This window comes from Fundulus heteroclitus, chromosome 3, assembly GCF_011125445.2.
Source record: "Fundulus heteroclitus isolate FHET01 chromosome 3, MU-UCD_Fhet_4.1, whole genome shotgun sequence".
Taxonomy (NCBI): domain Eukaryota; kingdom Metazoa; phylum Chordata; class Actinopteri; order Cyprinodontiformes; family Fundulidae; genus Fundulus; species Fundulus heteroclitus.
In genome coordinates this window covers 24,167,202-24,188,661 of record NC_046363.1, presented here as the reverse complement: position 1 = coordinate 24,188,661, position 21,460 = coordinate 24,167,202, and the positions used below count along the sequence as shown (strand labels likewise).

The 21,460-nt window shown below is 41.8% G+C and overlaps 2 protein-coding genes across 3 annotated transcripts; one reads left to right on the top strand and one right to left on the bottom strand.

The window, feature by feature from the left end:
• Window positions 1-1,171: 1,171 nt before the first annotated feature.
• LOC105915281 (transmembrane protein 244) lies at window positions 1,172-5,462 on the top strand. The gene is made up of 6 exons (XM_012849336.3): window positions 1,172-1,397; window positions 1,747-1,832; window positions 4,079-4,152; window positions 4,233-4,358; window positions 4,449-4,493; window positions 4,573-5,462. Exons 1-6 carry the CDS (start codon window positions 1,242-1,244, stop codon window positions 4,665-4,667), a joined length of 582 nt encoding a protein of 193 aa, XP_012704790.2. The 5' UTR covers window positions 1,172-1,241; the 3' UTR covers window positions 4,668-5,462.
• Window positions 5,463-8,737: 3,275 nt separating this feature from the next.
• Window positions 8,738-13,797, bottom strand: sgk2b (serum/glucocorticoid regulated kinase 2b). Of its 2 annotated transcripts, none has more exons than XM_012849335.3 (12): window positions 13,646-13,797; window positions 13,008-13,083; window positions 12,832-12,901; window positions 12,678-12,703; window positions 12,258-12,315; window positions 12,086-12,169; window positions 11,871-12,002; window positions 11,655-11,767; window positions 9,583-9,802; window positions 9,332-9,487; window positions 9,155-9,244; window positions 8,738-9,065 (listed from the first exon to the last, which is right to left on the bottom strand). In XM_012849335.3, exons 1-12 carry the CDS (start codon window positions 13,710-13,712, stop codon window positions 8,904-8,906), a joined length of 1,254 nt encoding a protein of 417 aa, XP_012704789.2. In that variant the 5' UTR covers window positions 13,713-13,797; the 3' UTR covers window positions 8,738-8,903. The 2 variants fall into 2 exon arrangements, with proteins under 2 accessions (XP_012704789.2, XP_021164520.2); XM_021308845.2 differs by lacking the exon at window positions 13,646-13,797 and adding an exon at window positions 12,514-12,593 and having other exon boundaries at window positions 13,008-13,031.
• Between the last annotated feature and the right edge of the window lie 7,663 nt (window positions 13,798-21,460).

Below are 21,460 nucleotides of genomic sequence, written 5' to 3'. Positions count from 1 at the left end.
CATCAACACGAAAGCCTCGGTGTTTTTTTTTTTTTTTTTTTACCCACGCAAACTTCTCGAATGAATGCGCCACACCAATCTTTTTTTTTTTATTTAAAAAATAATATTTTATAGTGTCTTGTTTTGATTTTGGGTGGATTTAATAAGGTGTGTCTTATTTCAAGACGTTTCTAAGCTAGTGGAAATGGATGCGTGGATGTAAAACTGCTCGTGCTCTCGGTGAGCTACTTCCCCCGAGTGGATTTATACTCATCTGTGGGCCTACATAGTAGTAAAAACCCGAATATTAAATTACTTGTGGTCAATTCATGCCCAATTCACTATGTCATACCGAGGCTGACGTCTCTTCCTGTTTCCATTTCGTGCCCGTTTCATAACCACGTTCTGAATCTGTGGCACGTCCATTTATTTCTGACCATTTCGTACCTTTGCGACGTTCTCCTTCCTACCTGCCAATAGGACGACATTAAGTAAAAATTACTGTATGCTGGACTCCAGTAAATATCTACTAAGAGAAGCACGCTCGGGGTTATTGTTGGCATTATTATTTTTTATTTAGGCAAGAGTTTTAATCTCAATCAGTGGAGCCTTGGCGATCAACTGTAAAAAATAATTGTAATATAGTCCAAAACAAATTTATAAGAAAACAAAGTAAAACTGTTACATCATTCCGTCATATTTTTCTAGTTTCTATGAAAATTACTGATAAAGTTTTACATAGCTATATCTCGCTGTGAGAAGTTTTTTTTATGAGCATATATGAAGAATAAATAAGGGGCGAAATGGCAACAAGTTATTACAATATGAGGAAGGGGTGACTTAAGATCTATGCCCTCTAGTTCTTTTTTTGTTTTACCAGAGGCAACAGAGAGGCTTATGGTTGTTTTGCATCAAAAAGGCGGATACGAAGCAACAAGAGTTACGAAGTGGCACCAGCAAAGATGGCGATAGAGGGAGAAGCGGACAGCTGTATATATTTTCTGCCCCCCTGTAGTCATATAACCTATTTCAAGTTTGAAACGTGCCCGCATGCCTATGGTATATGTCCACTCCTCTATTCCATCCAGAGATCCTGAGCCAGACGGTTCCGGGTTTTGTCCTAAAAAGTGTGTGTGTGTAGGGTGGGGTACAAAAATACCGCAAATGCAAAGGTACGAAATGGCGAAGGGCAAGATACACGGAACACGATTTCCATTTTGGACACAAGTAAAAGCGGCAGCGGCCATGCTTGATCCTCTGCGATGGTTTGGTCGCTAGATGGCGCGAGAGGTCCACTTTTCCACGGGATTAGCGGCGCATCGCGGCTTGCATCGGTCTGCATTAAAGCATCAAGTTTTATCAGCTGCAAAGCCGCAAACCATGAAATGGCATTCAAAGGCAAAACGGTCGATTCAAAGGTAGGAGCTATTGTGCATTATGATGCGCTGCTGTTTGCGTAAAAGCAATCTGCTGACACGTCTCTGAACGCCTGCTGGCTGGGGGGGATAATGTGTAAAACCAGCTCGCCGTAATTTGGACACGACATGTTTTCTTGTGTCTAATAATCTAATAATTACGTTCAGATTTTCTCGTGAATGTTCCCGCAGCCGGTCAGGTGGCTGCTGTCTCTCTGTTGGACATGGAGCCCTCCCACAGCAGCCCCTTTAATGCACACTCAGCTTTAGCTTGGATCGAGAGGAGGAGCTGTGTGCAGCTGGAGACAATGTAAATAAATAAGCCATTTTTTTCTCTCTATCACCCCGGCAGACCGTGCTGTTCAATCTGCTGCTGTGTCTGCTCATATTTTACTCGCTTTTCTACATGATCGGGAGCGTGTGCTTCGGTGCTTTCAGGTGAGTGGAAACCTCACGCTCGCGCATGCGCACAGCCAGTGACGCCGTCAACGCACGGTGTATATTTTACTAACGTTTTAGTTACAGTCTAGATTAAACTTTGCTGGAAGTCTTTTTTTTTTAAGGGATCTTGGTCTCACTTTATGTCTAAAATATCTGATTTGATGTTTCAGTGGATGAGTGCATATTCACATTTAATAAATTAGATTATGGATTTCTAAGAGGCTTGTTTGTCAGATTAAAAGTACCTTTTGAAACAAAACATTTCAATCTGTTCTTTTCATTTAGCCCCCATTTATACATATTTTTTTAATGTGTTTGGTCCAGTGCATTATTCTAATCTTATATGCTGTGTTTTTATTAGCTGGATGTGGAAGAAAACCTAAAATTGACAGAAATAATGGCCTTATAACTAGGGCTGGGTATCATCTAGGATGAGCCGATTCGATACAATTCTCGATACAGAGCTCACGATACGATACGATTCTCGATACATAGCTCAGCTTGCTTTGATTCCAATATCGATATTTATTACTTTGAATTAATGCTCAGTGATTCAATCACCAAAATCAGCCAAATATTATGTTTATGTTCTATTTATTGATCACAGACATATTAACAGGAAAATAAAGTGCATTTGCTTCAATGCAGTTAACGTGTCACAGAAACCAAAAATGTGCCCAAACATCTGATTTTAGGGACAAAGGAGCTTCTAAAATCCTGTCGGCCGTTCCACAAATTCGTCTCACTTGCTCTCCTTCGCTGTGAACTGCAATGGTTGCGCTGTAATAACGCCCCCTAGAGGTTGGGAGGTATATCGATATTGAAAGCCAGAATATCGATATTAAATCGTTTTTTAAAATATTGATATTAATCTTTATATCGATTTTTATGCACAGCCCTACTTATAACATCATCAATCTGTGTTTCCCTTAGTGAATTGACTTACTGAAATAAATGACCTCTTTAATATTTTCTCATTTTATCGAAAATGACTACATATTGGCAGTTATATTTATTATTAATCATTGTAAAGAAGTGTAAAAACTCCTTCAAATGAAATTATCTTTTGCTGCAGGTTAGTGCCTCAGTTTACTCTGAAAATTTGAGAAAAATCCAACCTTTCATGTTTTATACAGTGTTGTTAGTGGGGGGGGTCTCCAGTTAAAAAATAACCAGCAAAAGAACCTCTGGCACAATTATCAGTGCCCTTGCTGTTATTACATTTCACCGCACTCTTAAAACGGGACATCATTTAGCCTTCCTATGCAACTTTCGACAAGGTTGAAGCAGAGAGTGGCCTTTACTGTTTCTGTGTCGATCCAGCCACATGTTCTTTTTCTGCATTTTCATCCTTTTTATTTTTCAAACCAGGCCCATTTGAAGTTTTTGCCCCTGAAAAATTCAGCCTCATCTGACACACGTTGATCAGAAAAGGTTTTCTTCTGGCACCATTTAGAAGCAGGTGGTTGGTACTTAGGTAGCATCTAATAATTATCATGGAGACATAGTTTTCTTTGCAGCAGCCCACCAAGCTTTGACCGTGGGCCCGCATCCAGCCTAGTGTCTGGCCATGAATTACTGATCAGAAATTCCTACAAGCTCTTATCAGTTTAATAAAGTACAACATAAATGCAACATTAAAGTAAAGGGACTGTTAGATATATCAACATTTGTGCCACAGATAGTTAGTTCTTGAACTATTATTCCTTAACATGAGATTTCTCCTCATTCATAGTTTTTTAATTCATAGTTTTTTAGTTTGAGATTATGCTACTGCAATACAAGATGGATGCTGTTGTTTTTTTTTGTTTTTTTTTTACACAAATTAACAGGGGTGCCATCAAGTCTGGCTAGCATTTTGCCTCCAAGGAGTCAGAAGCTCATGTTAAACATTTAAGTCGGGCTTGATACTATTCTTCGGGCTTTCTGAATGATTTATTTTTCTTCTTTAATAAAACACGTGTCCTTCCCACTTATTTCCAATCCAGTGCCTACGTTTTGTCATAAAAAATAACTTTCGATTGTTTCTAGGCCCGAAATAAGAGGAAAAAGCAGCCAAAGTCCAAACAGAAAGTTTATTCAGAAAGTCTGGTGAATATTTGAAAAGCTGCATTATCAGAACCTGATCCTAAAGACATTTTTGCACACTTTTGCACGCACTAAAATCCATTTGAAATCGAATTTCAGATGCTAACTAAAACGGGACACTTTCCTTCCTGACACTCCCATGTTTCCTCGTGTAGGCTGGATCGGTTTGACGGGCTGATTCCTTTCGATTTTAAAACCGAGCCTGCTGAGTCTAACTCCAAATATCTGGGTGAGGACACAACACAAAGCCAGTGTGATCGGCAGCTTTGAACAGCAACTGTATCTTGTGACTTTTCTTGTCTCCTTCAGTCAACCTCCTCTCCTTGGAGCTCACCTACTTTTGCAGCGGCATTCTGTTTGCTGCGGTGGTGAGGAGGCGGGTTTGGGACTACGCCCTCACTGTCACGCTCCTCCATGTAGTAATCACCAGCCTGGGTGAGCAGGAGCAGAACAGTTCGTCTACCTATATATGTGCACACCCGAATGACCAAATCTGCAGTGTACTGTTTTGCTTCTACGTTGCAGTGATGTTGGAGTTTCCCACAGTGTGGCAGTGGTGGCTGGCTTTAGGTAAGGAAACATGAGGGGCTACTTGCCTTCTGGTTGTCATTAATTAGCGTATTCATTCTCTATCTCGCTTCCTCCGCAGGCAGCGGGTTGTTTCTGATGATTTGCAATGGTCAGCTGATCGCGTACTTCACATGCCAAAGTGAGCAGAGCTACGCCACCTTCAGCTACTACTGACGAGCTGGCCAGGCAGCTAATTAGAATATCACGAAAAAGTTAATTTAAGTAATTCTAGTAAAAAAAGTACGACTCGTACACCCATCCACTACACACTTTGGAAACTTTTACAAGCATTTTTTTTTCTGTTGATTATGATGATCGTGTCTCACAGCTGATGGAAACCCAAAATTCAGTTTCTTAGTAAACTGAAATGCATGACCAGATGAATGAAAACGGATTTTCAAAGCAGAAATGTTCTGTGAAGGCCTACACTGTCATGTGGTAGACCGCTGACTTGACAGCCGTTGTGTATACCCACCAGTGTTGTAGTCAAGTCCCTATCCCTCGAGTCCAAGTCCAGGTTTCGAGTCTCCAGTGTTCAAGTCCAAGTCATTAAAAAAAATCTGAGTCGAGTCAGAGTCAAGTCCGAGTCGAGTCCTTATTGATCAAGTCGAGTCCAAGTTAGACCCTGTTGATGGGCAAACTCTCTACTGTAGGTGGCGGCATTAGCTAGCCAACCATCATAGCAGTTAACGTTAACTTAACGTAGCATGTCACTTACTTTTCTGCATGCAGTCTTGACAGATGTCGATTGAAATTTGAGGTAGTCCCCAATGTCTCCTCAATTGTTCTGTTACATATGGAGCATTTTGCACTCCATTTTCTGCCAATGCAGGTGAAATCCTTAAACGCAAAAAATGGACAATCTTCGGGGCACTCATCTCTCCTCCAGGCATGCCACAGTGAAAATTAACATTCGTTGTAGGAACATGCCATGACGTGTGATGTATGACATGAAGCAGTAACATTCCATTGCACTAATAATTTAGATATTAAAATCATACACCAAATAATATTCTAATGACATATTAAAATTATAGCCTAATGATATAAAAAAAAAAGTCGAGTCTTTTTCTCAATTTCCGAGTCAGAATGATCTGAATGTAGGAGTCCGAGTCCAAGTTCGAGTCATCAGTGCTCAAGTCCAAGTCAAGTCACGAGTCTCTAAATTTAGCTAATGACTCGGACTCGAGTTCGAGTCTCGGACTCGAGTACTACAACACTGATACCCACTACATGAGGGTAAGCCACAAAAGGCCATTGCTATGGAAGCTGTATGTTCACAGTCTGCCATGTCCAAGCATAGAAATGGAAAGTTTAGTGGAAGCAAAATGAATCGGGACAATCGCCAGTTTCAGAGGATTGTGAAGAATAACTAATTTAAAGGGGACATATTATCCAAAATCCACTTTTTTAGCCCTTAAATACATTTAGTTGTGTCATCAGAGTCCCTGGGAGAACAGAAACGTTTAATGTAGCCTTTCCAGGAGCTGCATAGAAATCTTTATTTTCTTTTTGGGTCACATTTTTCAGGCCATTATGTTCTCTATTACGTTTTTTTTTAACAATTACATCACAGTAGTTGCTGCAGAACTGTTAAACAAGGTCATGGACTTTGAGTTTACCAAGTTCGCGATACCGCCATTTTTATTTCTCTGAGTAATTTTGTAGTCCAAGCTGAAGGATGTCGAATCAGAAAGTAAGTCAAAATGTTCAGTTGTTTATTACACCGCCCCTCAGGATTTTACAAAAATGGCCGATCAGGGTGGAGTTGAGCGCTGTGCAGCCTGGAGGGGGGTGCGGTGTAAACTGCCTCCTTCAGATTTAAAGAGACAGCACCAAAACGAGTTGCTCTCAGACGCACCTCAGAGCAGGGGTAAAAAGGGAGAACATAGGGGTAAATTAATGAGGAATTCAGAACAAAGCATTGCATTTCCACTTTATATAGACCACAAATGAATGATTTCAGTTTGTAAAGGAACAACTGAAATGCATGATATGTCCCCTTTAATCGTTTAGAGGGAGATTCAAGACATGGACTGTTCTGAATTTAGAGCTTCAATGAACTGCCATGTGAAGATGTATCCAGGACATGAGCTACAGCTGTCATGTTTTTTACATTAAACCACTCCCAAACCAGAAACAACAGAAACCTCTCGACTGGAATAAAGAGAACAGGAACAAGGCACGGCCTGGTTACTTCTTTCAAAGGTACACCAACGTTTAGAACTGTCATGGTTTCAAAACTGCTGAAGTCTGCTGTCGTACCATTCTGATTGCTTGAGTTCTTTTGAATAATCTGCCAGAAAAATGAAGTGCCGGGAAAGTTCTCTGGCTAGAAGGAGTTCCCCACCCACAAACACACACATCCTTGTTCTAAATACAAAGTGAGGACCGTTCCTTGACTTCCATTTATTTTCAACCCTTTCTATGCCCTAACCAAAACCTTTACCAGTATATCCCTAACCCTAGACTAAACTTTATTGACTCCATAGTCCTAAACCTAACTCCAAGGCCAGAAGAAAAGTGAGGACTAAAACAAATTTTACATCAAAGTCCTCCTGCTTTACTGGGAAAATTATCAAAAACTGTTCTCACTCAGCTGCAAGTGCAAGTACTCACACACAAACGCACATGAATTACCTCACTGGCAGTGTAGGGAGGTGCCAAGTCCTCCTGAGAATGAAATCAGAATCTCCTGGTCAGCAGAGGGACCCATGAAGTACTGGAACATTTTCTGGCAGATAGCTGTCCTGACTTGATAAAACTACAGCAGTGAAAACATCAATCTGGGCCCCAGAGAACTTAGATTCTGCATCTCTCCACTCGTCCTCAGACGCTGGGACATTGATTTCCAAAAGAAACGTTCATGAAACATTTATTTTCATGTAAACTGAGGGCTTTGGACCTGGAGAGAAAAAAATACACTGGTTTTATGTTTACCTGGAACTAAGTATATTTAAAAGATGAGCAATTATTTCTGCAGCTACTTGAATAGTGATTCTTAAATTACAAGATTTTCTTTGATTATTTTCAGAAACCTTCAGTTTCCACACCATGGCAGTCCATGCTTTTTGCGACTGTATTTATTTCCAAACATACTCTTTCTTGTAAAGGAGGGGGGGGGGGGGGAGCTTTTTAAAGGCTGCGAACTAGCAGGGTGCAGCAACAAGTGGGGGAAGGAAGCACTGTGTTGTCTCCTTATAGCCAGAGAAAAGTTCGAGTTGCAGAACCAGTTTCTCTGGTATGTCATTAAAAGAACTGAGATCCTGGGACAAATTTGACAGAAAATGCAAAAAAACCTTGGTGTACCTTGAGACCAGTAGCCAGTTCATGCTAGTAGTCCAGTCCTTTTTTCCTCTTTAACCAGCCAGCAGACAAGACTGACCGCTGTAGCTCACGTCCTACATTTATTTTCATGTCTGTGGTGGCTTTTTGAAGCGCTGACTCCAGCCACAGTCCACTCCCTGTGGATCCTCCTCAAACTCGCATGAGATTTGCCTTCCACTAAAACTTTCCATTAATATACTTTGAAACAGCGCTATGAGAATAGTGTAGGACGTAAAAGACTCAAATCAGCTGTCTTCAGACCATGACATTACATTTCCATGACATTACATTCATGTACTGAAAATTGTCTTTTATTTTTGTTTTTTTACAAGTTTTAGTGTTCTGGGAAACCAAATATAGTTTTTTTTGTTAGTAAGCCAAAATCTTTAAAATATACACTTTAATTTTCACTTTTATCTTTCTGAATTAATCTCCCTTTTTGAAGATATTATAAAGGGTCAAGATGCACCCGTAAACCGTCTGGGACTTTTTCTTTTGTTTTGTTTGTAACAACAACACAAACAAGGTAAAAGCAGTGCGCATATATATATATATATATATATATATATATATATATATATATATATATATATATATATATATATATATATATATATATATATAATTATTTTTTATTTTTTTTTTACTTTTTTTTCAAATACCTGCTACTTAGAAAAGCTTTCCGTAATGTGCTTGCAATGCACTTTGGTTCTGCTCTCGTGTATGCAGTATTAAGAAAGCCAGTAAGGTATCATTGTAACAAGTGAATGTATTTGTAAAATGGGAGCTGTGCAATAAAGGCTATAAACATTTTGTAAAATAAACCTGCTCACTGTTGTGTTTTTCATATTTAATATACACAAATATGTAAAGGACTTCTGAAATGGTCACGAATAAACAGGTTGTGTGGAATCAGCTCAAATTTTAAGACATATCACCATTTATTCAAGCGCAGCATGCTGTAACCCTGCCATGTCAGGGTTAGTTTATTCTTTTCAGGTACAAAAAAATAGACATGTTATTATTATACAACTTAAAAATAAATAATTTTCAACAATCACACTCCCGGAGGACTTGGTGGCGTTATGACACTGCCTCTGCTGCCCCGTACTCCGCGGGGTTCATGAAGGAGAAGCCAGGGAACGCTGCGCTGGCTGCGGCTGCTTCCACCCTCTCGTTCACGGAGGCAGGGACCGGCTGCAGCGTGAACTCAGGAGCGATGTAGCATACGTCACAAGGACTGGTCTAGAAAGGGAGAAAAAACAAGAGTCAGAGCCAAACAGATGCCGGCCGGCTGAAACTGTGTTTCAGACAATTTTCTGATTTATTCGTACCACTTTAGGGACGAACGGAGGCGTAACTTTTCTGGCTACGAGGTCGTCCCAGTTGATGGAGGCGAAGAAGCGATGCTCCTTCAGCTCCTCCTGAGAAAACAACAGAAATTAACTCCTGTGGTCACGTGTCTTTTCACTCGTGGTTGGCGTCAGCCTCTAATGTGAGTGTGCACTTACGACGTCACGCCTCTGGCCTAAGCGTTTGGAGATGTTTCTTTCCAACAAGCCCTTCAGCAGTGAGCGGGCACCTTTAGAGAGGCCGCTGGGCAGCCGCAGAGGAGAGTAGAGGATGTTTTCTAGCATCTCTAGTCTGCTGCGGCTGTAAAACGGAGGCTGGGAAGCAGAACATGGGGGGGGGGGGGCGACACGTTGAGATCAAGATGCGGGAGAGGAAGCTGCAGGACATGGTTTGGTCCAATGAGACTCACCAGTCCAGAGAGCATCTCAAACAGCACAGCTCCAAGTCCCCACCAGTCCACAGCTTGGCTGTAAGGCTGGCCCAGGAGAACCTCTGGAGCCAGGTACTCTGGGGTCCCACAGAAGGTGTGTGTGGTCCCACCAACAGCCACGCCTTCCTTGCAAAGCCCGAAGTCTGTTAGCATCACGTGACCCTTGCTGTCCAGCAGGATGTTTTCTGGTTTTAGATCTCTGTACAGAAATACAAGGGTCAGAAATGTCGGTTTAGTCTACAACTACTAAAAACTCTTAAAGGTTACCTTCCACTGCACTTTAACTTAAATAGCTTCTGTTCAAACTTTATTTATTAATTTTATAGTAATAGCTACCTGTACATCATGCTCACAATTCTGCCTATAGTAATAGCCATCTGTACATCTATTCATAGTACATGTAAACTCTGTTATAATAACAAATATCTGTATATTACGCTATTGTACATGTCTGTAAAACTCTATTTCTAGTAATATCCACATGTACATTCACAATATAGTTACTTATATATTATACTCATAGGACAAATCTATCAGTAAAACCCTGTTTATAATAGTATTCATCTCTATATTTATTCAGTAAAAACCCATGTCCTGTACTTATGGAACCATTGTTTATCCTGAACTTGCTGCTATGGCACTTCTGGTTAGACCTAAACTGCATTTTGTTCCCTTGTACCTGTACCTGTGTAATGACAATAAAGTTGAATCTAATGTAATGTAATGTAATGTAATGTAATCTAATCAAATCTAATCTAATCTAATCTAATCTAATCTAATCTAATCTAATCAATTGTGGGCCTTAAAAAAGTCTTAAATAAGACCAGATTTCTCATACAAGACAGTGAATTAACTACTGATAGACCCAGTTTATATTTAGTTATTTCTCCCTTTGTTCATTCAATACTTCTTTCACTGATATATGTTTATAATTTGTGAGAAACACTCAAAAATTTACATATTTGTAGTTCTAATTGAGACATTTTGGTGATATTACGGCCTGACAAAACTATGAAGCCCTTAAACCCCTGTCTAAAGATTAAAGGGGACATATCATGTAAAATCCACTTTTTTGCCCTTAACTACATTTTGTTAAGTACTTCGAGTCCCTAGGAGTACAGAAAAGTTCAATTTAGTCTCTCCAGGAGCTGCATAAATATCTTTATATACTTTTTGAGTCATACTTTTCAAGTTATTCGGTTTTCTGTATCCCCTGTTACATTATTTTGAACAATTACTTCACAGTATTTGCTGCAGAACTGCTGAACAAGGTCATGGATTTCCGGCTTGCCAGTTTCCCATAAGTGGCATTTTTATTTTAAATTTCCACCCTGATTTTGTACTCTAAGCTGAAGGAGGGTAAAAGTACAAGTGGATAAGTGAAAATGTTTGGTCGTTACGTGTATTAATCCCCACAATTAATCATACTGTCCCCCAGCATACTACAAAAATGGCCATACGAGGCGGAGTGCCTCCTTTAGATTTAAAGAGACAGCACCAAAACGAGTTGCTCACAGGCACACCTCAGAACGGAGCAAAAGAGGGGCTGTGGGGCAACAATAACAAAGAATTCAGACCAAAGCACTGTAGTTCCACTTTATATGGACCACAACTGAGTGATTTAAATGTGAAAAGGAAGGCACTAAAAATAATGATATGTCCCCTTTAAAGATGGAGATTAATTTCTCTGAAAAAGTTTTCCTGACTGAACCACACAGTTTCCACATGGACATGATTTTTTTTTTTTTTTTTGGTAAATTATTGATTGTCTTGAAATCAGGCGTTTCAGTAGTTGTCCTATCAAGTATAGCTGTTACGAAATGTTATGGCATACTATTTGAAGGTAACCTGTAGGTGTGAAGGCACATGTCTCATGCATGAAGTAACCAACAACACACTCAGAGAACAAAGCTGAATTTCACTTTTAAGCAAGAAGATATAAGCTAATAATTAAGTAAGTTATTTTGCATAATGCACAAAAGTCTAATAATTATTGCATAGCTTGCAGAAGCCCTGAGGGAGTAATTTGAAGCCGTGTTTTGTGTGCGCACCTGTAAACGACGCTCAGAGAGTGAAGGTAGCCGAGCGCAGCAGCTATCTCTGCAGCATAGAAAGCAGCTCGGGGTTCTGGAAATGAACCCTCTCTCTGCAGGTGGTAAAACAGCTGAAAGAAAGAAGGAATGAAACACTATGAAGGGCTTCCCTACACACAGATCTATCGCCGTGAGTTTGCACAGTGTTTTTTTTTTCTTTTTCGACCCACACACCTCTCCTCCGTTTACAAAGTCCAGGACAAAGTAGAGCGTCTTTGGTGTCTGGAAGGAGAAGTGGAGCCCCACCAGGAATGGATGCTTTAGTCCCTTCAGCAGTACGCTCCTTTCAACCATCACGTGGCTCTGCTGCAGAGACATAAACCAGAATTACGTTTAGACAGAAGAAAATAAAAACGACTCAGACGGAGAAACGACAGACAAGGACGGACCTCTTTCCTCCTGATGATCATCTGCTTGTCCAGAACCTTAACTGCGTAGTAACCTCCTTGTTGTCTGTGTCTGGCCAGCAACACCTGTCATATATTGTTTCGTTTTATTTATTATTTCACAGCTTTTTATAGATTCATAAAAACGTGTAGGCGAATGACAAAATAAAAATACCTTTCCAAAGCTTCCTGTGCCAATAACTTTGAGGTAGTCGAAGTCTGATGGTTTCACCCTGATCAAGACAACGAGAGCAAATAGTAAGTAACAAGAAATGCATAAATGCTTGTAAGACAAGTATACGTAAAGATTAATAAATCTAAATATATAATGTGGCGACAAAATAAGGTAGCCCTGGCTTGTTTTTTTGTTGTTGTTTGTTTGTTTGTTTGTTTGTTTTTCAGAAAGCCCTCGTAATTGCTAATGCCTTAACCTGTGCAACGTGGGCTCACAAGGTTGGGAGCCAATTAGGGGAGCCTCCCATGGACCTTCACTGTGCTTCTCAATTGACTGCTATAAAAGAAAGGGTTGCTCTGTAACGTGAAGCAAAAACTTTTCTCGTGTCAAGGAGTACAACAGTGCGGGGGTGTGACTCACTGAGAGGCTGCTGTGTTCACTGGGCTCTGCAAAAAAAAAAAAAAAAAAAAAGACACAGAGGGGGGGGGGCGATCAGAAGGAGGGATTGGGTTTCATCCACCTGTCAACACCGTGGCAGCGTCTCCTAAAGCTCCTCCAGCAGATCTGAACTCACCGAGGAAGCTTCCTGCTCCTTCTGTCTCCTCAGCTTGCTCCGTCTCTGCAGCAGCTTCTGGGTGTCCAGCCTTCAATCGGGAGGAGGTCAAGCAGAGCTCGGTTTAGATTTGGATTCCAAGGGCTGGACACAAAGCTAAAAAAGCTCTTTTTTTATTTTTTATTTTGCTAACTTACTGTTGGCAGGGTTTCTGGGTGGAAACGAGTTTGTGTAAGAATTCATTGAAGCCAACTTTTTTCTCTTTTAGCACATCTGTAGGACAGTCAGAGGAGGACACGAAGAGGAGGGTGGAGTTAGTCCATTACATAAGAGTGAACATGCTGAGTGGAGTCTGCTGTTGTCTGACAGCGTTTTTCAGTTGAGATCACAGTCATTATAAAGCGAAATATAACAGTTTTATGGAGTTACTAGGTCATTTAAAGTGACAAATTTTCAATAAACTAGTTTATCATTGACATAGCAAATTAAAACATCCAATACGAGCTGTATATTGTGTTGTGGAATCATCTATTCAGAATCAGGCATACTTTAATAATCCCAGAGGGAAATTACTTTTGTTACACGCGCCAGATATACAAATATATATATATATATTTACAACATTGAACACAAAGTAATATAAATATATACATATATAAGTCAATACTATATATACACATGTATATATCTACAAATGTATAACTAAAAATCCAAGATATATACATATGTATAACTATAGATCCAAGATATATACATATGTATAGCTATAGATTCAACACATTTTCTTATAAAAAAAAAGTACTTTTCAAGTGAAGTTTTTAAAATGGCCATCTACCTGATATAAAAGTCACAAGGCCCTTCATTTTGGCATAAGTCATCGGTCGCTCTTGAGTCAGAGTCATCTGGAGGAGGTTTTAGTCGACCGTCCGCAGCAAACTCGACCCTCTGGACTGATACTTCAACCACTCTGCTGCTCAATTTAAGACTCTTGACGCACGAGGCGCCGCATTCAAGCTCCCTTCAGACAGCTTATAAATATAGCATGCGAGGCCCAGCATGAGGGCCGCTCGTGACTGGTGTGTCTGGGACGCTCATTCATACAACTGTGAATGGGAATCATAGGTGTTTAAATAAGGTGTGTGCCAGGATGCAATTAACTCTTCTCATCAAGGACTAGGGTTTGAACGGGAAGGCCTTCAGAGTTGTGTTTTACTACGTTTTGTCTTGCCATTAAATCATCTTGGAACAGGAGTGCTGCGGCTTTCACTGGTTCATGGATGTTGGCTCATGTTAGCCACCTAAGCCAAGTGTGAAAAGTAACCTAACCTAATAAGTGGTTGTGCCACCATTGGCGGCAACGACTGCAATCTAGTATTTGGGTTAAAAGCCAATTAGGTTTTTACATGGCCGTGGACTCCAGGAACCTTTTTCCCCCACTCTTCTTTGCAGCAATCTTTGTAATTCAGCCACACTTTTGAGCCTCAACAGCCTATTTAAGACTCAGCTGGGATTGGATTTCTAGACTCAGATATTTGCCCTGCTGCATGACCCAAGCATGCGTGAGCTTAGGGTCCCGAACGGATGGCCCGATGTTTTCCCCCGACATTTTCTGGAAGACGGCGCAATTCAGAAAGTCATCGATTACGGCGGGTCGCCCAGAGCCTGAAGAAGCAGAGCAGCCTAAGTCCATCACACGACCCACCACCATGTTTTACTGCAGGCTTGATGTTCTCTAAATGCTGTGTTAGTTTTGTGTCAGATGTAACAAGACGCACACCTTACAAAATGTTCCATTTTAGTCTCATCAGTACACTAATATTGACCCAAAAGCCTTGAGGATCATCGAGATGACGGTCTTTTGTGGACACTGGTGAGTTTGGCCTTGTAGCTTTCATATGGACGTCATTTTAGCCCAGTTTCTCTTTCGTTTCTTTTTTTTTGGTTAATGATGGCGAGTGAGTGGAGACCCACAACCTTAAACTGGTTTGCCATTTTCAAATAAAAAAAAAAAATTTCCTTACTCTGGGGCTTAATGTTTTGCTTTTTGGGAACTTTTAGCCTACTTCATGTCGTCAGACAGGTTCTCTTTAATCAATTTCTTGATTTTACAGGTCCGGCTTTAATCAGGTCTGAGTGTGAAAAGCTTCACACTCAGCTTCAAAGCTGAAGCTTCACAAAAAGGCTTCGAAGCGATTCTGGTCCACCATCCGGCGTCTCAGGAGGGGGAAGCAGTGCAGTACCAACACTGTTTACAGTGGGGGTGGTGTGCTGCTGACCTCGACTCGGGACGTCGTGCGTCGGTGGGCGGAATACTTCGAAGACCTCCTTAATCCCACCAACACGTCTTCCATTGAGGAAGCAGAGCCTGAGGACTCTGGGTCGGGTTCTCCCATCTCTGGTGCTGAGGTTGCCGAGGTTGTTAAAAAGCTCCTCGGTGGCAAGGCTCCGGGGGTGGATGAGATTCGCCCTGAGTACCTTAAGGCTCTGGATGTTGTGGGGCTGTGTTGGTTAACGCGGCTCTGCAACATTGCGTGGACATCGGGGGCGGTTCCCCTGGATTGGCAGACTGGGGTGGTGGTCCCCCTATTTAAAAAGGGGGACCGGAGGGTGTGTTCCAACTACAGAGGAATCACACTCTTAAGCCTCCCTGGTAAGGTCTATTCAGGGGTTCTGGAAAGGAGGGTCCGTCGGATAGTCGAATCTCGGATTCAGGAAGAGCAGTGTGGTTTTCGTCCTGGTCGTGGAACACTGGACCAGCTCTACACCCTCAGCAGGATTCTTGAGGGGGCATGGGAGTTTGCCCAACCAGTCTACATGTGCTTTGTGGATCTGGAGAAGGCATTCGACCGTGTCCCCCGGGGGATCCTGTGGGGGGTACTCCGGGAGTATGGAGTACCGGACCCTTTAATAAGGGCTGTCAGGTCTCTGTACGACCGGTGTCAGAGTCTGGTCCGCATTGCCGGCAGTAAGTCGGACTCGTTTCCGGTGAGAGTTGGACTCCGCCAAGGCTGCCCTTTGTCACCGATTCTGTTCATAACTTTTATGGACAGAATTTCTAGGCGCAGCCAAGGTGTTGAGGGGATCCGCTTTGGTGGCCTTAGGATTGCGTCTCTGCTATTCGCGGATGACGTGGTCCTATTGGCTTCATCAGGGCGTGATCTACAGCTCTCACTGGAGCGGTTCGCAGCCGAGTGCGAAGCGGCCGGGATGAAAATCAGTGCCTCCAAATCCGAGACCATGGTCTTGAACCGGAAAAGGGTAGAGTGCCTTCTCCGGGTTGGGGAGGATGTCCTGCCCCTAGTGGAGGAGTTCAAGTATCTTGGGGTCTTGTTCACGAATGAGGGGAAGATGGAGCGGGAGATCGACAGGCGGATTGGTGCAGCGTCTGCTGTGAAGCGGGCGCTGTACCGATCCGTTGTGGTGAAGAGAGAGCTGAGCCAAAAGGCGAAGCTCTCGATTTACCGGTCGATCTACGTTCCTACCCTCATCTATGGTCACGAGCTTTGGGTCGTGACCGAAAGAACGAGATCCCGGATACAAGCGGCTGAAATGAGTTTTCTCCGTAGTGTGTCTGGGCTCTCCCTTAGAGATAGGGTGAGGAGCTCAGTCATCCGGGGAGGACTCAGAGTAGAGCCGCTGCTCCTCCACGTCGAGAGGAGCCAGTTGAGGTGGCTCGGGCATCTGGTCAGGATGCCTCCTGGACGCCTCCCTGGAGAGGTGTTCCGGGCATGTCCCACCGGGAGGAGACCCAGGGGAAGACCCAGGACACGCTGGAGAGACTATGTCTCCCGGCTGGCCTGGGAACGCCTTGGGATTCCTCCTGAGGAGCTGGCCCAAGTGGCTGGGGAGAGGGACGTCTGGGCCTCCCTACTGAAGCTGCTACCCCCGCGACCCGACCCCGGATAAGCGGAAGACAACGGACGGACGGACAACGGAGTGTGAAAAGTGAGACTGAACCAGACATGGTTAGTCACAGGTAAATGATAGACTTAGACTTAGACTTAGACAACTTTATTTGTCATTCTGTATGCACAGAGTGCGTACAGAACGAAATTTCGTAGCATACAGCTCGTGAAATTGCAGAAGAATTGAATTTACAGTATGAGGTGCAGCAGTGATTTAAAAGTAAGCAATTTAAATGTAGACAATGCAAGAGAAGTCACAGTGTACAGGTGAATATTTTTTAAAAAACATTTTTTTATGATAAATGATAAATAGACTTAGACTTAGACTTAGATAACTTTATTTGTCATCCTGCATGCACAGAGTGCGTACAGAACGAAATTTCGTTTTCATACAGCTTGGAAAATCACCGTAAAATGCAGTAAATCTCACTAAATAAATTTCAGTGTCCATTTTGTGTCTTCAGCAGTTCAGAGTTCAACTTTTCTGCAGTTCAACGGTCTGATGGCATATGTGCAAATGTGCAATATGCGGATGTGGTGCAGAGTCCATTTTGCGTTTTTCGGCTTCAGCAGTTCAGAGTCCATTTGTGGCTTCAGCAGTTTCAGCAGTTCAACAGTCTGATGGCAACAGGGAAAAAGTTTTTGCTGAACCTGGTGGACCTGCAGCGGAAGCTGCGGAACCTCTTCCCAGAAGGCAGCAGGGAGAACAGTCCATGGTGGGGGTGTGAGGGGTCCCCGATGATGTTACGGGCACGGGACACGCAGCGCTGAGATGAAATGTCCTTGATGGAGGGAAGAGGAGCCCCGATGATCCCTTCTGCTGTCCTCACCACTCTCCTCACGTTTTTCCAGTCAGCAGCACTGCAGTCTCCACACCACACAGAGAGACAGCTGGTCAGAATGCTCTCTATGGTGCTTCTGTAGAAGGTCGTAAGGATGGGCAGGGGAAGTGGGCTCTCCTCATCCTCCGGCTATAAACATACTACTCATAAGTGGTTACAGGACGGATGCTGCACACTTCCAGTTAGCCAAGCAGGTGCCGATAGGAGCCCCTGCTGTGAGCGTGCGTTGCCCTAATTTCACTGTTACCGATAAGTGCGGCTTTTTGGATCTGCTTCTCAGTTTCCAAATGTGCATACGTCAAAGGGCTATTTTTGATTCCTGGAAACTGTACTACATGTGTAAATTCCTGACTGCGCTCCAAACATTTGTCATCAGGCGTCGTGTCCGTGGCACGTCTGGGAAACTGGCAGGGCCTGCTCAGGTCCTCGCTGACCCAATTTCAAGTCGGCCCTGCGGCCTGCTGACGGCCAATCAGAAATTGTATTTTAGCGCTGATTGATCCGCGTGCTGAGACATCGTTGGTCCATCGGATTGCACACATTCACCAGCATGCAGAGCGTGAATGCAGCGTACGGCACCTGGAAATAGAATGGAAGTCAAATTCAATTAATTTGGAAAATGCATTTGATGAAGCTCGTTTTTTTTTTTTTTTTTTTGGTCAGATTAAAAGTTAATTTTAAAGATAAAACCTTTAAACAGGAGTTATCATTTCATTAAGCCCACGTTTCTGTTAAATCTTTTTTTAATTGGTCTGATGTAATGTTCTTATCTTAAATGTTGCGTTTTCATTAGCTGTACGTGGAAAATCCTCCTAAATAGCAGAAATAGAGGCTTGAAAGCATCCGTCTGCATGTAAATATTCTTTATATTGTGTTTCACTTAGTGAATTGAGTTACTTAAATAAAAGTGCTTTTTAATAATATGCTCATTCCTGTTAAAACACCAGGTATTTGTGTCAAGATGTTTATTCTGCACAACAGATCTGTGAAACAAAAAATCTGTTGGGGTGATTTTTTTTCAGAAAGGGGCAACTATTTGGTTGCACCTCTTTAAACTAATACTATGTTTGCAACAGCTTTTTAAAAAACAGCGACTTTTTAGTTCATGCACTGTCCATTTTTACCTGTCTTACGTGCAGGAATGAGAACCACGAATAGATAGAGATCAGCTTTTTAAAGACTACCACCCATTTATTCAGGACCAGTCATCCTGATCCGGCTTCCTTTGGGATGCTGTATCCTGACGTCCTATACAGATTTTATGACCGAGAGTAAGTTAGCATTTATGGCAATAACCGGGTCATACTGCGTCCAGCAGTCCTGTATGCCTATTTTTTATGATTTATTTGAGGATTGATAATGAAATAAAATAAAATTTCCCAGCTGTCTGTGGATTGCTGCTTCTTGCTCGTGGAATAACAGTCTCCCTCTGACAGCTTCTGGTCTTTTCCTACTGCTATATAACACAGAGTATGTTAGAGCCATTAGATTTAGGCCTTAAACAGTTTACAGACAATTTCACATGGGGTGCTACAGCAATACCTGCCTGCAACTTCTTTACATTGTGACGTGTTCCTTTGTTTTTGACGTGTGTTATAACGGCATCTTTACTGCAGACATCTGAGCAGATCCCTGCTCTCTGAATTAAAATTCCTCCCAATCTATTCAAAGGAATTAAAAGGTTTCCATTTCATCCGTGTGCAGAGCGGTTATTTGTTTTCCGCCTCCATTTTGTCTCTTGAACTGTATTTTTTTTTTATTGCAACTTTGAAAGCAGGAGACTCATTATCCTCAACATTTTGATTTAGCAACATTTGCCTACTCTTGCTGAATTTCTTGAAATTTAAACAGATTGCGAGGTTGTCTTTTGTCCACGGCCCTCTTCAAGTGACCCCACACAGATTATCTGGACCCTGGCTAGGACATTTAAAACTTCCATTTTGCTCTCATTAAATAATACTTTTGTTGATCATGAAGCATCACTACGCTCACTGTGATGCTGCAAAAGAAAAAAAATCTTCTAAAAGACACGTGAAGGTTTTGGGTCCCAATCAGACTCAATAACTGTTTACATCATGCTAATAGTTGCACGGCTTCTGATCATTAATCATTTACGCTGTTTCCCAGACGCTAACAGAAACTTGCAAAGCACCGTAGCTAATTCTGGATGCTGTTGCATTATCATGCTCATTGCATATGGTATTATGGTGTGTTATGTAAAAAGACTGCCGTCTTTTCCTCTGTTAAATATTTTCCACTGTGCAATATTTATTATTTACTCTGGTATTTACTTTTTCTATTCTATTCTTGGCATTTCTTTGGAACATATTTTAGATTAGACTATTTTTTTCTTCCTTTTTTCACTGATAGTAATTGTGTGTAACTGTGTTCGTGTTTGCCATTTTCACACCCGAATTTCCCCAGTGTGGGACAATAAAGGATTTCTTATCACGTCTTATCTTATCTCATATGTCGTTTATTAGAGGATAACATATCAGACCGATTTCTTTTCTTTTTTTTGCAGCAGCAGGAGTTAAAAGAGGAGCTTGTTTTGTTCACACTTCAATCAACATGTTATTATAGTCCGGCTGTGAACTCTCTTCTGAGAAAAACAAAAACAAAATGGTTCTGTCAGAATGAAATATACTTATTTACTATGAGAAATGTGATGTTCTTTTTCCAATGTACAGAGATTTTGTTGTTTTTGCGGAAAAGTTATTTTTTTTTTCTGAAGTTTAGGCCCAGAAGTTAAAGTTTAGTTTCATGAGACCATAATAAAATCTCCCATGAGACTTAGCCAGACCTGTAACTTTTCGTTGCAAGGTAAGGTTTCTGTCTTCTTAGTCCAAGGAACGGATACTGGAGACGCAGCCGGCAAAATAAATCCCTACAGCTCATTCAGTTTTCCTGATGGCTTCTTGGCAGCCTCACTGATCAACTTCCATCTCGTTCATTTTTAATTAATTTTGGAGAAACGAGATCAGACTTCAGGATTTAGCAGCTTTTATGCAGACTGGCTCATACTGTGACAGTAAGCTCAGTACCTGTTACATTTTTGCTTTTTATCAGTGTCCTTCGTGAAACCGACTTCTCTGTCTGAATCAGCCTTTAAACCCAAACTCATCAAAACACAGGAATTTTACGGCCTCCGTAGCAAACTTTGTTTGAGCTGCAGGCTGTGCGTAAACTGGCGAGACTCAATTTCCTCCCGAGTCACACTGCAGACCTGTGCTGAGCGATGCACGCGTGACATATTTTCATAACTTTCGACTCCAGTTTGTCCACAATAATTGATTGGAGATGCTGCATCTGTCCACTGCTCCCAGTGTGAAAAGCGAGAATGTGTGCATGGAATATAAACATAAAATAATGGAAGAAAGGAGTCCCATACAGTTAGTGCAATGCATTCATATATTTTTTGTGGTTGTTTTTAACTCCATAAGCTATCTAGACTGGCTAAAGGACTGTTTATTCAGATTCACAATGATTAATGGCAGGTGTGAACTCCAGAAGAATGGTGTACCTTAAATAAAAAAGTATTTCACCAAAGTATTGGTGATGTTGAATTGTGCAGGATTTATTTCAGTTTTAGTAGTCCTTTATGGTTCTTATGCTGCCCTTGTTTATAATGTCCTGAACGTTTTAGAGAAGAGTCAGACGCAAGCTTTAATCAGAAGCAATATAGCGTGTGCTTTACAGATTCACACAGAGCAAGATAAAGAAAAGGGCCACGTGGATCATCATTTATGATCCCACAATTTCAAAAAAATGACCACGCTAGCCCCCAAAATCATTACCAGCGTAGAAGGCTGTCTCTCCAGGAGCCCTGGTTTAAGTTTGTTTATTTTGGCCTTCTGCGATCATTTCACAGCATAGAGCACGAATGACTGGAGGACTAGAGCT